At 49.3% G+C, this 17,500-nt stretch overlaps 1 protein-coding gene across 1 annotated transcript in view; it reads right to left on the bottom strand.

The window, feature by feature from the left end:
* The window catches only part of LOC308163685 (staphylococcal nuclease domain-containing protein 1-like), a 55,533-nt gene that overhangs the window by 12,559 nt on the left and 25,474 nt on the right, over positions 1–17,500 (bottom strand). The window contains exons 2-3 of the mRNA XM_080537866.1: positions 16,412–16,553; positions 925–1,048 (exon numbers count right to left, since the gene is read on the bottom strand). Coding sequence (XP_080393992.1) covers positions 925–1,048; positions 16,412–16,553 — 266 coding nt within the window. The remainder of the gene's footprint in view (positions 1–924; positions 1,049–16,411; positions 16,554–17,500) is intronic.

Genomic DNA, 17,500 nt, shown 5'->3' on the forward strand with positions numbered 1-17,500 from the left:
TGAAAGGTAAGGCAGGCGGGACTAGGTTGGCTGTTCAACATTCGGATCTGTTTCATCCCTCCGTCCTCCCCGAGAAACAGAGGTCCCGATACGGGCGAGTCCTCCTGACAACCCCTGTCTTCCACAGACTTGAAAACATAATTAAACCTCCAGTACAATTCTTCCTTCTTCTTTTTTCTTCCCAGACAGTAGGAAGTAGAGAGAGAGACAAGGTGGGATCACAGGGGAGAAAGGTCGAACCCCCCCCCCGGTCCAGAACGTTGCCCTGGGCCAAACCGATTCTGCCAATCTCTTGGATTTGTCTTTAATAGACTTTTATAACAGACAAAAAAAAAAAAAAAGACGAAGCGATTTTTTTAACTGCTCAGGTCTCTGTTAAAATCATACTCCATTGGTTCCATGCTAAACTAGATGAAACGTAAGTACGTGACAGTACTTTAAAACAGATTTAAACCTGATTCCTCACTCTAAATGGTAAATGGACTGCACTTATATAGCGCCTTTTTTGCTGCTCCAAAGCGCTTTACAACGGCCTCTCATTCAACCATTCACACACACACCAATGGCGGCAAGCTGCCATGCAAGGCGCTGGCCCGCTCACTGGGAGCAATTTGGGGGTTCAGTGTCTTGCCCAAGGACACTTCGACATGTGGCCAGCCGGGGCTCGAACCGCTGATCTGCAGACCTTGCGATCATTAGACGGAGACTCTACCTCCTGCACCACAGCCGCCCCTCGCCTGATTCCTCACTCTACAAGTTAGAGGCTTGTCGACAACCACCCGCCGTGAGGAACCCTCAGCCCTGACCTAAGGTCAGTTGTTGGGTTGTTTCCTCCCGATGGTCGACGCTAGGATTTGAGGAGGGTAAAATCTGATCCTAGATCTGATCCGTTTAGGGGACTGGCGGGTTGCCGTGGCTACGTACCATTCTCCGTCGGCGAACTTGGCGATGCAGTAGTCCCCTCGGCGGGCGGCGTAGGAACCCTCCACGGGGGGCTGGGCGGCGATCTCCGCCCGCATGGTCTCCATCAGGTTCTCCAGCTGGGCGCCTGAGGGAGAGAGGGAGGATGAGAAGGAGAACGAAGGAGATTAGCATTGTTGGCTAAATGTATCTAACATTAACATTCGGTGCACATCAGGTCGACCATGTGGCTTAGGCATAGATAGACGGATCCGCACACCCACACACACACACACAACTCTCTTCCAACATGGCCACTAGTTTGAGTCCACCGCGCACCATACACGACCCCGTACACTACGCAGAATGCTCGCTAGCTACTACTTAGCGACCGCTCCCCGTTCCGACACACCAGAGGAGAGAGACACGTCAAAAGAAAGAAAGCAAAAACCCATCTGGACGCGTGAGATTCTCGCCCCCCCCGCCCCCTGACGATGGAGCCGTCAAGCCCGTTATTGTTACGGGAGAAGAACTGTCGTGTGAGGAGATTCGAGGGAAAATGGGACTGTCGATAATCTCTCCCCGAGTTTGAGAAATAAGATAAGACTGTGGGAGTCTCGCAGGCAGCAATAACCAGCACAGTGATTTGCTCCCAGCAGTAACAATTGGGCACCGATCAGAGCTGATGGCTCTGGGGTGTGTGTGTGTGTATGTGTGTGTATGTGTGTGTGTGTGTGTGTGTGTGTGTGTGTGTGTGTGTGTGAGAAACCCCACCAGCGAGTTTAGCGAAAGTGCCTCCCATGTGAAATTACATGGTGATTTGTTGACAACCCATTTCCATTGATTTCCCCTTGGGTGTAAATAGGGGGGCCGTGGGTAATGTAACACAGCCACACTCTTGACTCAATCACAACTCCAATGACCCTCCAGTCAGCATGGCGGGGGGGGGGCGTGGGCGGGGGAGGGGGGCGGATATATCACCCATGTGACGCCTCGGCCACTAAACACACAATGGTGGACGGAGAACCACAAAACACTAATCAGTCAACAGACAGAGAGAGAGAGGAAGAGGGAGGGAGGGAGAAAGAGGGGGGGAGGGAGAGAGAGGGGGGGAGGGGGAGAGAGGGAGGGAGAGGGAGGGAGAGGGGGGGGGAGGGGGAGAGAGGGGGGGAGGGGGAGAGAGGGAGGGAGAGGGAGAGAGAGAGAGAGAGGAAGGGAGAGAGAGAGAGAGAGAGAGCGGGAGTAATGGTACTGAGCAGTGAGGGGAGGTGTGTGTGTGTGTGTGTGTGTGTGTGTGTGTGTGTGTGTGTACACATGTGTGTGTGTGTGAGTCAGCTTAATATATGTTATTATCAAACAAACAGCTCGAAGGCAGGGACAGTCATGTACACAATGAATACTACCACTCCTCTCGCTCGGTCTCTCTCTCTCTCTCTCTCTCTCTCCATCCATCCCTCTCTCTCCATCTCTCTCTCTCTCTCTCTCCCTCCCTCCCTCTCTCTCTCCATCCCTCCCTCTCTCTCTCCATCCCTCCCTCCCTCTCCATCCCTCCCTCCCTCCCTCTCCATCCCTCCCTCCCTCCCTCCCTCTCCATCCCTCCCTCGTTCTCTCCTGACAGCTCCAGGTTGTTACCGTGAGCACCTATTATTTTATTTTCGCCTCCATCAGAGCGTTCATGTTTATAATAAGAACCATGAAATATTGAAAAACATTAAAAAAAAAAAACATAAAAAAAAGAGTTGTTTCCCAGCAGGTTTATCTGGCTTGGAAGGCAGTGAGGGCGAGCCACCTCACGCTAGCTCCCTTCATTAGCACCATGTCAACGCCCAACAGGGGAGTACAAACAGGGGGGGCCGCAGGGGGGTTTAAGGGGGGGGGGGGGGGGTACGGAGAAGAGGGGGATGGGAGGAGGGGGGGGTGAGGGATGGGAAAAGTAGAGCAGGGCCTCGTTAAGTGGTGGTTGTGGAGAGGAGAGGAGGGATGAGAGGGTGGGAGGGTGAGGGTGGGAGGGTGGGAGGTTACTCTGGGGAAAGGGGGCGGGGCTGCGTCCAAAACACATCATTGGCTGCCCACTGCCATCCTGACTGCTGAAGAAGGTATGAGAGAGAGAGAGAGAGAGAGAGAGTGTATACACACGCACGCACACACACACACACACACACACACACACACACACACACACACACACACACACACGCACACACACACACACACTTCCCCCTCCTCAGCGTTTTGGAGCAGCAGTGTATGTTGGGGAAACATGGCAGATAAATACGCCACCTTCTCAACACACACACACACACACACACACGCCCTGGCGGTACGGTTGGTGATGCCTCTGTTGCCGTGGTTGCATGGCGGCTGTGGCTGTCAGCGCCAGTCTCTCGTTTGATTTATTAATCTAATTAAAAAAGTTTGAGTGTGCCTTCCTAGGCAGGACTCTGTGTGTGTGTGTGTGTGTGTGTGTGTGTGTGTGTGTGTTTCCCCTCTCTCTCTGTGGTCCTTGCTCCACTTTGGGCACAGAGAGGGATCTGGTTAAATAATATATAAGCGTGTGAGGGAGTCCTCCACCGCCGGATGAAACTTTAATGGAGCCGCTTCATTAACCTAATTAATACCAGATCTCATTAATACCAGATCTCTCTACCAGAGAGGACCACAGACAGGAAGCACCTGGGCTGACTGGACACCTGGATACCCTTCACCCCACTACACACACACACACACACACACACACACAACATAGATTATACACAAACACACCGCACGCACGCACGCACACGCACGCACGCACACACACACACACACACACACACACACACACAGACTATACACACACACACACACAACATAGATTATACACAAACACACCGCGCACACACACACACAGACTATACACACACAACATAGATTGCACACACACACACAGACTATACACACATACACAACATATATTATACACAAACACACACACACAGACTATACACACACACACACACACAAACTACAACCATTCCTGACAAGAGTTTGGATCCCTGTGCAGTAAGCAAAACTAACCCTCCATTCTGGCCTCCTGTCCAACGACATTCAATGCAACTGCAAAAAAAAACAACTAAAACTGCTTTGTGGTCGTATATCTATGTATGTATATATATACTGTGTCTATCTATAGTATTAACATGGTAAGCATATGGTATGGGGGTACATTAGCTAGTGTAGCCAAGTGTCGGGCTGACAGTTAGCTGCACGGGTGGCTGGGCTCCCAGAGCTGATTTACCAGCGAGGGTAACCTTCACATCCACTGTAATTACAGTAGGGTCAAACAGACCCGGCCCAGACCACCATAAATCCCATGTCCACGCCATGTGAACTACACTTAGCATAACTACTCTCTTACACACACAAAAAAAGAAAGAAGATTTAGGGATGGGGTCGACTTATGTGTGTGTGTGAGAGAGAATCTGGAGTCATGTGATCTATTACAGCCAAAGAGAGTTTGGTGACGGTTGATCTAACGAGGGACTTGTGTCGTTAGGGTGGAAATGTTGACGCGAGGTCACTAAGAGAGCTCACATTACATATATTACACACTGACTGTACATGCATGCACATGCACATGCGTGCACACACACAAGCGCACACACACACACAGACACAGAGACACAGACCTTCCATCCATCCATCCACCCCCCCTACCTACACACACACACACACACACACACACACACAGAGACACACACACACACACACACACACACCCCTTCCTCCATCCATCCATCCATCCATCCACCCCCGCTACCTACACACACACACACACACACACACACACACACACACACACACACACACACACACACACACACACACACACACACACACACACACACACACACACACACACACACACACACACACACACACACACACACACGTCCTACATTTAAAAGTGTCATCCTGATTTACTGGTGAACTTGAAGCTTCTTAACACCCACACACTTTCTCCCTTTGTGCCCCCCGCTCCATTATGTAACATTCCCCTGGCTGCGTACACAGGTGAGAGATGGCACTTGGCATTGGGGGTGTGTGATATTTGTGATATGCTGGGCATGCTGGCTCCTGAATGATCATCCCCCCCCCCCCCCCCCGGTTTAACGGCTCTAATGTGCTGTGCAGGCATCTATGCCCAGGGGTGACGCGCGCTGTAGGTCAGAACTTTATTATCAACATATCATCTGTGCATGCAGATTTCCCTCGGGCGGCGCGGGCTTGGCTGCACACACGCACGCCCCCCGCACAGACGCCCCCCTCTTGCACACAGGCGTGCACGCGTGCACCCGATACACGCACGCACAGGATCAACACTGGACCGCTCAGACTGATCTTGGGGCGTGAAGGGAGCAGACGTCAAAACCCAACCGACACGTCGTCACGGTGTGAGGACGTAGAAATAACGGGCGTACGTTAAGACCGACGCCTAAAGACGGACGGGTGCCCGGCGCGCCTCAGCGGAGCAGCGTTCCGGAGGGTTCTAACCATTTCATCCTGGCAGAGACAAGTCAGCTCGGGATAATATCCCGCCACTCCGGTGGAGGGGAGAGAGAGAGCGGCTCCACGTCGGTTCTGAAGAGAGACGGATCGGAGGGGCTCGGGCGCCGCTGCGTCAGGTGGTAATGGGTCTCCAGAGTGGTCGAGTGTTTTGGTGTCTCACTGAGCCAATGCACTGATCCAAAGAGTTAGACTGCTGTGTCGGTTCTCTCTCTCTCTCTCTCTCTCTCTCTCTCTCTCTCTCTCTCTCTCTCTCTCTCTCTCTCTCTCTCTCCCTCCTTCCCTCCCTCCCTCCCTCTCCCTCTCTCTCTCTCTCCCTCTCCCTCCCTCTCCCTCTCTCTCCCTCTCCCTCCCTCTCCCTCTATCTCCCTCTCTCTCTCCCTCTCTCCCTCTCTCTCTCCCTCTCTCTCTCTCTCTCTCTCACTCTCTCTCCCCCTCTCCCTCTCTCCCCCTCTCTCACTCCCTCTCCCTCTCTTCCTCTCTCCCTCTCTCTCTCTCTCCCTCCCTCTACTGTAATTTGTTTATGCACCATTATGGCTGCAGCTGTTTGTAAATCATATGTAATTACATTCACAAAAATGCCCTGCACGAAAGAGGCAGCGATCAGACTTAAAAAAAGAAAAAAAAAGAAAGAAAGAGCGAAATTATATTCGGCTCGATTATGATCGCGTTTTCGCCGTGGCGTGGCACACTAGCAGCAGGGAAACAAAGGGCAATGAAAACAGTGAATCATGAGGAGTCCTCTCTCCGCGCAGCCCCGGGCCGTGTAGAATCCTATTTAGCGGTTTATCCAAAGCCATTCCAATGAAACACAAGTAAATCATCATACATCGCTGACCAGAGTACCACACACAGGCCCGAGGCGTTATTCCGTTATTCTCGCATCGGTTCAGAAATTAAGAATTCACAGACGGAGCGTGGCGCGTTGAAGTACCACTGGAGCACACGGCCGACGTGATCAGGAGGAGAGAACAGACAGAAAGAAGAAACATGTTGATATGCTAAATATTGTAAACGGGAGATGAAGCGTTTGAAAAGGAGAAAATGTCGAGGGAGATGCGTCATAAAAAACTAATAACAAGCACCAAAAAGAGCATGTTTACTACTGGAGGAAATTCACTTAATCTTTATCAGATCTGTTTTTAGAGATACAGCTGGTGTCTGTTGACCTTACGTAGTTGTCTGCGTGTGTGTGTGTGTGTGTGTGTGTGTTGATGATTCACTTACTTAGACAAATGTATTTGTTGTAAAGTCGCTTTGGATAAAGGCGTCTGCTAAATGCCAAACATGTAAATGTAACGTAAATGTGTGTAATGTAAATGTGTGTATTGTAAATGTGTGTATTGCGGATTTGGTTCCGACACCGGGGGCCAGGGCACAGAGACGTGTGTTACCTCACCTGCCGGTTCAGCCTATTAAATATTCATGAGGTTTGGACAGGCTTTATCCTCTAGGGGGGTGATGGGGGGGGAACAGGACGGGGGACAGGGGGCGGCTGGGTTAAAGTACTTCCAAGCACTGCGTCAACACATAAACACAAGCACCTCCTCCTCCTTCTCCTCCTCCCCCTCCTCCCCCTCCTTCACCTCCTCCTCCTCCCCCCCCTCCTCCTGCTGCTGCTCCTCCTCCTCCCCCTCCTCACCCCATGGCCCGAAAGTACTTCCAAGCACTGCGTCAACACATAAACACAAGCACCTCCTCCTCCTCCTCCCTTTTACATTAGCCAGAGACAGAAAGACACAAATGTGGGGAAGATTAAATCGCTTCATGGAGAACAGTTGACTCCCCTTCCTGAGCAAGCAGCAGTTGTGGAGAGAGTGTCGGAGGACACCGTAAAAAAAAAGGGAAAAGATCACTGAGCTTGACTAACACCACTCTCTGCCCGTGGAGGAGCGACACACACACACACACACACACACACACACACACACACACAGCGCTGCTTCCCTTCCCCAGCAGTAGGGGCCCTGCCACCAAATTACTGTTTCTGTAATTGGAAAGCGATCGGCGAAAAAAAAAAAAACAGGCGGCATCTGTGGCTTTTCTCTCTCCTTCTCTTCCTTCCTCTCTCTCTCTCTCTGTCTCTCGCTCTCTCCCTCCCTCTATCTCTCTCTCTCTCCCCAACCCTCTCTCTCTCCATCCCTGTCTCTCTTTCCCATCAGACCTTGTCGAGTGAGGCTAATGCACTGTTTACTGTTTTGATTGCAAAGAGTTCCAAATATACCCAAGAGCCCCCTGTGTGCTGTGGTGAGTTTGGGGTTTGGGGTTATCTGGCGGTTTGGAGGAGTTTCTTGTTCGTGATAGCGGCTTGCCTCTGAACAGATGAACAGAGCGCTACTGAGGGTTGATATCCCAGCAAACACAGGAGCCCTAAGACCCGGGGGGGGGGAGGCCATTCGGTTCGGGGACGCACGTCCCGTAAAAAAAACAAAACACAAAAAACCCCCAGCTGTACCTTGCAGAACAGGTGTGCTGACCTTTCAAACTTAAGTTCCGTCTCCGGTTCAATAATGAATGCCTTCACGGTGAGGTAGAGATCACCAGGAGGGTCTGACCTCTAAATATTGCATCTCTGCTGCAGTGGAAAAAACAGCAGTGTCTGCTACTTCCTACTTTAGTTTGTTTTTTTACTTTGCATGCTGGTCTTCCGTGGCCAGAGAAGGGCCACTGCCCCCGTCTGTCTGGCTGTCTGCACGGCAGCGGAGGTGAATGCAGCACGCCACAGCACGAACTGAACTAACCCAGGCGAGACAAACAGGGACAAGACAGTGGAGATGAGGAGAAAGTCGTAACCAATTCGGTTGTTAAGTCTGACGTCAAACGTGACGTTTAGCAATTTCCGGGTCCAAACCAGAAATTCCCTGCACCATAGTACCAGTGTACTACAGCGGTAGAATGACAGTTCAATCGTTTTTTTAGACTCGGATCTATTCATACAACAAGGGACACAGCACTTTCCCGTTTCTTCCCATATTTGTCAGCGTCTTTGATCCTCGGAAAAGCGCTATACAAATATAATGAATTATTATTATTACTGAGGCATTTCGAAGAGAGCGCCTCAGCCAACTTTGGACCCGGAAACAACCGGATAACGAAAACTGAACTTGCCGGGAGGAGGTCTCTTGTCCTCAACAAAACCGGGAAACCCCCCAAAATAAAAAAAGTAAATGCCTTCCAGAAAGGTCGACATGAAAGACGTGAAAGAAAAAGTGCCACAAGGTTCTAGAACATGAAAGAAGGGCCACAAGGTTCTAGAACATGAAAGAAGGGCCACAAGGTTCTAGAACATGAAAGAAGGGCCACCGGACTCAAGAGCACGGAGCTTTCTGAACCGTTCTGTCTGTTCCCATTACCCCTCAGCACACGTCCAGACGAGCTGCCTGGAAAAAAAAAGCCTGGTTAGAACGAATCGATAGAGAATGGTAACGCTCATGTCCTCTTATCCAAATCAATACTAGCAAATGCTAACACTTGTGTGGCCTGTGTTATGAGGCCTTCCATTTACTGCTCCAAAAAAAGGGAAAGAAGAAAGAGAGAGAGGGGAGAAAAGGAGGGTTAGTAGGGGGGGGTGGAGGAGTGCTGTGACCCGTTAGGATCACTACGGGGTGGCCCGACTCTGATGAAGTGGGGCGACTGACTGGGTCTTAAAAAAAAAAAAAAAAAGACAGAAAAAGAGATTGAGAAAGAAAGAAAGAAAGTGCGAGACATGGAAAGTGTGTGTGTGTGTGAGAGAGAGAAAGAGGTGAACAGAAAGAGAGAGAGAGAAAGAGAGAGAAAGAGGTGAACAGAAAGAGAACGAGAGAAAGAGGTGAACAGAAAGAGAGAGAGAGAGAGAGAAAGAGGTGAACAGAAAGAGAGAGAGAGAAAGAGGTGAACAGAAAGAGAGAGAGAGAGAGAGAAAGACAAGGGGGGGGCCTCGGTCGGTCCAGCATCATTAGTTGAGAGACAGCTGCGGGGCGTAAAAGGTAGTGTGTGAATAATGTGGACAGAGTGGCACCTGGTTGGAGGGGTGGGGGGAACCACTCCACTCATTAGGGCTCTGTTCAGCTGCCAGCTCGCTGGCTGCCTGGCTGGAGAGCTGAGGCTTAGGGGGGGGGTGGGTGGGGGGGCTACCTGGCCCAGCGGATGGGATGACAACCCCCGGGGTCCGGTGCCAGGGGGAGGCTGAGGCTGATCGCCACGGCGATACGAAAGGTAGTCTGGGAACCAACTGCCAGGGTTGCTCCTCCTGACTAAGCATTGGCAGGACCCGACGCAGGACCGACCAAGCTGATCTCAGCATTCTGGCTGTCCCCCTATCATGTCCACTGATGATGCTAAGCTAAGGTTATATGGTATAAAACAGGCCCACAGGCTGGCACAATCTACACTGGTGATGCTAAGCTAACCACTTTGGACAGGTTCATGTTCAGGTTTCTGGGCGGTGGGCGGAGGGACATCTGGATCTGACTGGAGACTGGAGACTTGACCGCCACCCACATGGTTACCATGACCACCCTTCGTAGCATCGCCTTTAGTCACGGCGGCAGAGTCGACCGTGTAGCCAGACGGGACCAGACGCCTCTATTTCAGGAAGCGAAGTTTCTAGGGAGACGAGTTTTAGGTTTTTACCAATAACACGCTCGGAATATGAAAATGTTCTCCTCTCTCTAATCTCATTTAGGGGAAACCAACCAATCATAGCGACGAGTCGTGCCAAATGTTTTCGTTCCGACACTGAAGAAAAACTCCACACTGCCTGACTGAACAGACTGTCGCTTTTTTCCGCATCCCGCCTAAAGTGCCCTCTGTCTTTCAGTGTGTCCAAGGTTACATATCTATGCAGGTTCCCCTCTGAGAGTAATTACACATAGCCTCAGGAGACTGAATGAAAGGCGGGGGTGGGCGGAGGAGGAGGGGTGATGCTTTTTGATCTCCACTCTGTTAACGGAGCGTTAAGACGCATCACGAAGCAGCAGGGCTTAGATGTCGGATTCTGGTCGGGTTCAAGAGTTAAACCGAGCTCGTGAGGATAGTTTCTATTCTTCAAATAATCAATGGCTATTATTAATTTAGTCAAACAATTACAGATCCCAGCCCCCCCCCGTTAATGCTTTTAAATGAAGGGATGACAGTGAAACACAGGGAACAGCTGCTTTAAGTTTTGCTATCTTGATCGCCCTCCTCGGCCCAGTCCTTTAATAGCGTCCTGTCGTTGGTCGTGTTTGAGTTGGACCGCGTTGCAGATCTACACACAGCCATGCAGCGTTGCAGATCTACACACAGCCTGGCTTGAGTCACATCCAGGGTTACTTGAATGTGTGTGTGTGTGTGTGTGTGTGTGTGTACGTAGGGGTCCTTAAACAGCCATAACAGCCCTCCTGTGTAATTAGCCACTCGGTGGGGTAAAGCCAGTCTGCTCAAGGTCAGTCCAGGAGTCTTCCACAGGCAGGTGTTCTTCTGGACGACGGCTGCTAAAAAAACTTGAACGCTTGAACTTCGACCTCTGAGCCATAATAAAAAGGGATAAGGCTACTGTAGCTTCCAAGAGAAAAGGGGAGAGAGAGAGAGACAGAGAGAGAGAGAGAGAGAGAGAGAGAGAGAGAGAGAGAGAGAGAGAGAGAGAGAGAGAGAGAGAGAGAGAGAGAGAGTGTAGGGGGAGGAATGGGCAGGTAAGATGGGAGGACAAGGTCATAACCTCTGCAGGGTAGATGTCTGTCTATTGTATCTGTGCGTTCACAGGTGGATTCTCCGCTTCTTCTCTGAATCGCAGGTGAGTATGGAACTGGACAGGAGCAGGACAGCCTGGAAGGGGTGAATGACTTCACAGCATCTTATGTGGAATTTACATAATGGTGCAGCACAGCATTGGTGCTATATATGTCTGAAGGTGATCCTGCTTTTTTTTTTTTAAAGGTGCATTTCACGCTGATGAGGGCAAAAAACCTGTTCATTTTAACACACCCCTGACAAGCCTGCAGGGATCTCAACAGAAGGCAATTTGGTGTCGGAGCATTTAAGGGTGAATTTAACCGAGACATAAAAAGCGATGTTATTATCAAAAAACAATCTTCAAAGTATTTATAAGACTAAACCCTGATGCAATGTCAGACATTTTCAGATGATGAGGGGGGGGGGGGGGAACTGGTAATGAAATAGCAAAGCGGCTGGCTTGTACGAAATTACAGGGCCTCCGCTTTGAAGTGCTCTTCAAGGAGCTTGGGCTGCTTAATGTAGCTTTAAGAGAGACACGGGGAGAGGAAGGTAGAGAGAGAGGGGAGCTAGAGAAGGAGAGAGAGGTGTGGGGAGAGAGAGGTGTGGGGAGGGAGAGAGAGAGAGAGAGAGAGAGAGAGAGAGAGAGAGAGAGAGAGAGAGAGAGAGAGAGAGAGAGAGAGAGAGAGAGAGAGAGAGAGAGAGAGGAGGAAAGGCAGGGGATGATGGTGGTCACTTTTTTGCTTTCACGCTGGAAATAGCAATCCTGTTTTCCTAATGAGCAGACAACTCTCTGCGGGAAAACATCGGCCAATTAAAAACCTCAAAAAAAGGAACTCAAACATTGCTGGTTCATCTGAAATCGTGTCTTTTAAAAAACCGAGAGAAACATCTTAAAAGGCCCTGGACTAAAACTGACTGCTGGGGAACCTCCCCCGACATCCATCTGCAGTTTTCTGTTGGTTTTTCTTTAAACAAGATTATGTTTTTCCCAACTGCATGAAAGCCACGTTGAATGTGTCTGAAAGTAACTCCTCTCACCACTTCCACTTCCTTCAGTCGGTGTCTGACTTTATGAACAGTGATGGGGTGTGTAACCAACACAATTTCACCCTCGCTGTACCGGTGCTGCATGCGCACTCCTGTCAATCACAACCGAAAGCCCAATGTAATCACTGGTAGAACATGGCACATTGGTTTGACATCATTCCCACCCATGGGGGGGGGGGGGGGGGGGGGGGAATGGGAGAAGGAGAAAATCTCTTTGGAGCACGCTCGAACACGTGGTTAGGGGACGCGTGTGTGTGTGTGTGTTTGTGTGTGTGGGGGGAGGGGATGGGGGGGTGTTATGTGGGTGGAGCCTCAACTTCCTCACGCTTCTTCAACCTGATGGGATTGTCACACTGGTGGCACACGCGTGCGTGCGTGTGTGTGTGTGTGTGTGTGTGTGTGTGTGTGTTGGGGGGGGGTGTTATGTGGGTGGAGCCTCCACTTCCTCACGCTTCTTCAACCTGATGGGATTGTCACACTGGTGGCTACGCTGGACTCAGATTGGCTCTAAATGAAACGCAAACTAATTAATTATCGCATTAAGACGAATTAAGTGACGACGAAAGTCAATTTCACGGCCGTGGCAAACTCGACCGCAACTGGAACGGGGGGGTGGGAAGAAAGACCCCCCCTTCCACATAATTACGCCACACGCACACACACACACACACACACACACACTCACACACAATAAGAGACACGGTACATGTACATACAGTATATAGTATATCAGTGTGTGAAACGGAAGTAAGCAAACCAAAAAGAAGCAAGAAAATAAACGATTGAACCAGCACAGGAGAGCGAGCGTGCGTGTGTGTGTGCGTGTGTGTGTGTGTGGGTGTAAGTTAACAAGTCATTAACCCCTGCGCTTTTGTCCTCAGTGTCTGGGTCAAGTCAGCCCACGTCTAGTAACCCCACACAGGGGCCACACACACACACACACACTCAATCACCTCCTCCAATCACATTCAATAACCGCCGGTCCTTCTGCTGCTGTGGACGGACGCACACACACACACACACTAGGGCTGCACGATTAATCGATTTTAAATCGAAATCGCGATTTGAAATTATGCGATTAGCTAATCGCAAAGCCTGCGATTTGCCTGCGATTTTTTTTTTTTTTTTTTTTTTTTTTTTTTTTTTTTTTACCTTTATTTGACCAGGAAGTCACATTGAGATTAAAACCTCTTTTGGAAATTTGATCAGCACTCATGGAATGCCTCTTGTCCAATCAAATTACTTGGTCTCTTTATGACTTTGAACCCGGCGCTCTCAGAGCGAATTTACGAACGCAGGCATAGGTTGTGTCACGAAAGTCAGTCCAATTATTATGAGACTTTGGGCTAACGTAACGGAGACAATTAGACACCACATGGCTTACTGGACGTATGATAAACGTTAGTATGTTATAATTGCGACAGGTAAGTGTACAATTTCACTATACTAACTGTACCAGCCAAGTGCATGTCGGTGCTGTTAGTCCAGCCTTAAACTTAGCTTAGCTAACTTGTAGTCTTCGAGACGGTAGCTTAGCTTAGCTACTCGTGCTAACCCGGCGTTAAAGTACAGACACAGAGTTGACAGTCTCAGCAACCTGCGGGTTGGTGTTTATATAGTATAGCAGGCTTATGGATACATGGAAGTTAACTGTTCTGTTGTCAAACATGAATGTGTCCTGTATGCATAACCTCATACCATTCGTTCATACCAGCCGGCTTTAAAGACGCAGAGGTTAGCCTAGCCTAGCCTTGGGCTGAAGTATGTCACAGATTCCTAAGTCAAGGTGACGTGTGTCTGTGCTCCATAGTCAGAGACCACCATTCTATCATTCATCAGTTCGACTGTTGACCGAGTCATCTAGATGTGGTCCTTTCAGTTATAGTCACAGTGTATCCCCAAATTATCATTTTAATAGCTGGATCATCTTAGAAAGTAGCCACCTGTCTAGATGAGATGAGGTTATCATATATACAATTCATATCTTTTAAGTTCTCATCCTTGCATTAGAATTAGAGCAGTTAATAGTTTGATGGTATCATGTGGTAATGCTCTCTGAAAATAGGTGATAGACAGATTCATCCAATCACCTGCCAAGTATTTTTTGAAAGTACCTGCCCTTTTCCAAACTTGATTTTAAAGCAACCCAACTTTAAAGCAACCCAATGTAAGTTTAGTTCTTTCACTCGTAGCTCGGGCTGTGGGGGTGCTAGAGGAGGGAGCCTCTAAGTCCCCTGAAGACGTACAAACAAACTGCACGTTGATACGACCTAGCCGGAGATATGGCCACACTTTACAAAAACTACTTTTTTTTTTTTTTTTTTTTTTTTTTTGCTATTTAAAAAAATAATAATCGCAAATTAATCGCAATCGCGATATCTGTCCAAATAATCGCAATTCGATTTTTTCCCCAAATCGTGCAGCCCTAATACACACACACTCACACACAGGCGTGTGTTTCAGACAGGGCCGGGGCATAACCCGCCAAACGGTTGGTTTCCGACGCCGTCACGTCCAGACACACCCCCCCCAGGGCCAGGCGCCTACGCCCCCCCGCGCAATGACGACAACGGCGAGCTTTCACTAAACAGGACTACCGGAACTTTCCTTTTTCACCCCCAAAAAAGTGTGTTTCCTTCAGCAGGAAGGACTGCAGGTCGATGCTTTATGCTGCGACGTGGATGAATGGACATTATTCTGGGGGGGGTGGGGGGGGGGTGGTCCCTTTGTCCTGGGGGAGGGGGGTGGCAGAGGCCAGGGGTGATTACGTGGGTGGCTGGCCATAGCCCTGCTTCAGCCCAACACATACACAGACAGACACACACACGCACACACAAACATACACACACAGAGAGACACACACAGACAGAGAGACACACACAGACACACAGACACACAGACACACACACACACCTGTAGTCCACCTGTGTCAGCAAAGCCTGGAGGGTCATCAAAGACCCCAGCCACCCCAACCACAGTGTGTTTGAACCGATGCAGTCCAAAAGACGAAGCCTCTTCCGGAACCTCAGACGCTAACGCTCAGCTTGCAGGGGGGCATTCCATCAACGTCATTTAAGGAAAATCCAGGATTATTTTATAATCAGTTTTGGGAGACTTATAAAAAAATAAGCCTGGATTTTCCTTTAGCGACACTGATGGAAGGGCCCCCAAGCTCATAAACAAGCCTAAAAGCCTAGATAGGAAATTGTCTATCATCCCCGAGCACAGCCCATCTGAACCTTAAGCTCACAGTCACTTTACTCAACACTACCTCTCACACCCACAGCCACCGAGTGCAATAGTCATGACATTCTACTTCAACTATCTATTGATTTACTATCTGGTACTGCTAATTGTACCCTGTCTTATTTGTCACTTGTCCTGTACTATTGTCACTTTTTTATGTCGACTTGATGCCTTATTGTCTTGTGCTGCGATGTCAGGAAACAAAGTCTAAGAATTTTACTCTTAAACTTGTAATGTGACATCACAATAAAACTGGAAACTTGAAACTCCATAGGGAGAAGGACGGATCATTGTACAGACATACGCACGCATGCAAACACACACACACCACACACACACACACACCCACCCACCCACCCACCCACCCACCCACACACCCATTAGTCCAGCAGCAGAGAAAGGGGGGGGTGGGGAGTTTCACCTCCCTGTTAAGCTGTTAGAGTATACCATGACCCTCTCTCCTCCCACACACACTTACCCACAATGCTTTGTGGTGGGGGTGAGGCCTGACAGAGGAGGCAGCCATGCACAGACACCTGGGACTGTTAGGTTTCTCCTCCGTGGGGAGTGACAGGAGGAGAAGCTGTGATTTATTCCTGTCGTTCAGTAGCAAAAACAAGCGGAACGTTCTCTCTCCGTCAGCGAAGGGGGGGGGGGGGGGGGAGGACGTAGACAGAGGGGGGACACAGACGGAGGGGGGGAGAAGGGGGGAGGAGGCAGAGGGGCTGCCAGGCAAACTGCCCATAAAGGCAGGCCATACAAGTCTTATCTTCCTCTCTCATTTAACACACACACACACATGCACACCCACACATGCACACCCACACACACACACACACACACACACACACACACACACACACACACACACACACAAACTGACAGTTATACTTGTGCCAAACTCACACACACACTAATTCGACACCATCTTCCATATTCTCCAGCACACCCACACACACACACACACACACACACACACCTGTCTCCACGTCCTGGGTGTAGAAGTGCATGAGGTCTGTGATCTCCGTGACGTAGACGGCTTTGTAGGTGGGCACACGCTCCTTCTCCTCCGTCACATAGACCACCTCCTCCACCGGCTTCTCCTCGTAGTTGGCCCAGATCTGTCACATGGTCAGAGGAGAGGGGGGGGGGGAGACAGGTCACATGGTTAACACTAGAACAGCCATGGAGGGGGGTCATTTGACCCTGCGAGTAAAACAAATGTTATATCTTTGCACTCGCTAATAATAATAATAGTAATAATATCTTTTTATTTGTATACCACTTTTCCTGCAAACGTTGCAGAAACGATCAGCAGTTGTTGTTTTTCTGACGGTATTGAAACAGACACCGTTGCTATTTTCACATCCTGTGGTTATGGTATACAGCAGGGGTCGGCAATAGGCGGCCCGTGGGCCATTGCTGGCCCGTCACCAATAATATTTGGCCCAGCAGATTATTTTGAGAATCCACTTTTTTCTTCTTTTTACAATATCGGACCGACAGTCCCACATACAGCGCCTATAATGTCCGAATAGAGAATCGACCTCCACCTGAATAATGCTTATTGTACTTTTATCCATGTTGAGAGTGAATGACACAGGGACAGACAATCAGGCAGCGGGGTGCACCGAAGCGCACTGACGCTGAACCCCTCATAGTGAATCATAAGCAGGTGGACAACGCGTAGTGCTGAAATAGACGACATGCGGTGTGTGGTTTGAAAAAAATAACATCAGCTCATTAAATCATTCAAACGTAATGTTTACGTATGTGACTGCAACACACATATGAACAGTAACAAAGCAAATTCTGTTTAATTTTCTGAAAAACATTGACAACAAAATCGGCGCAAAGTGGTGGTAGGCCTATGCTCCTAAAACGACAGAGCAAACGCGCTATTAGGGATAATAGTACAATGAGCCATAAGCCATTCATTCAAAATATACAAAATACAATTAGGTTATTAAATACAATAACGACAGGCTTGGTACTCACTTAATGTGAAAAGTGGCATCTCCCATCGGTCACTATTTGCTTGATATCTGGTGATATTGACGTCACTTTA

The sequence above is a fragment of the Nansenia antarctica genome, assembly GCF_963989245.1.
Source record: "Nansenia antarctica genome assembly, chromosome: 8".
Lineage (NCBI taxonomy): Eukaryota > Metazoa > Chordata > Actinopteri > Argentiniformes > Microstomatidae > Nansenia > Nansenia antarctica.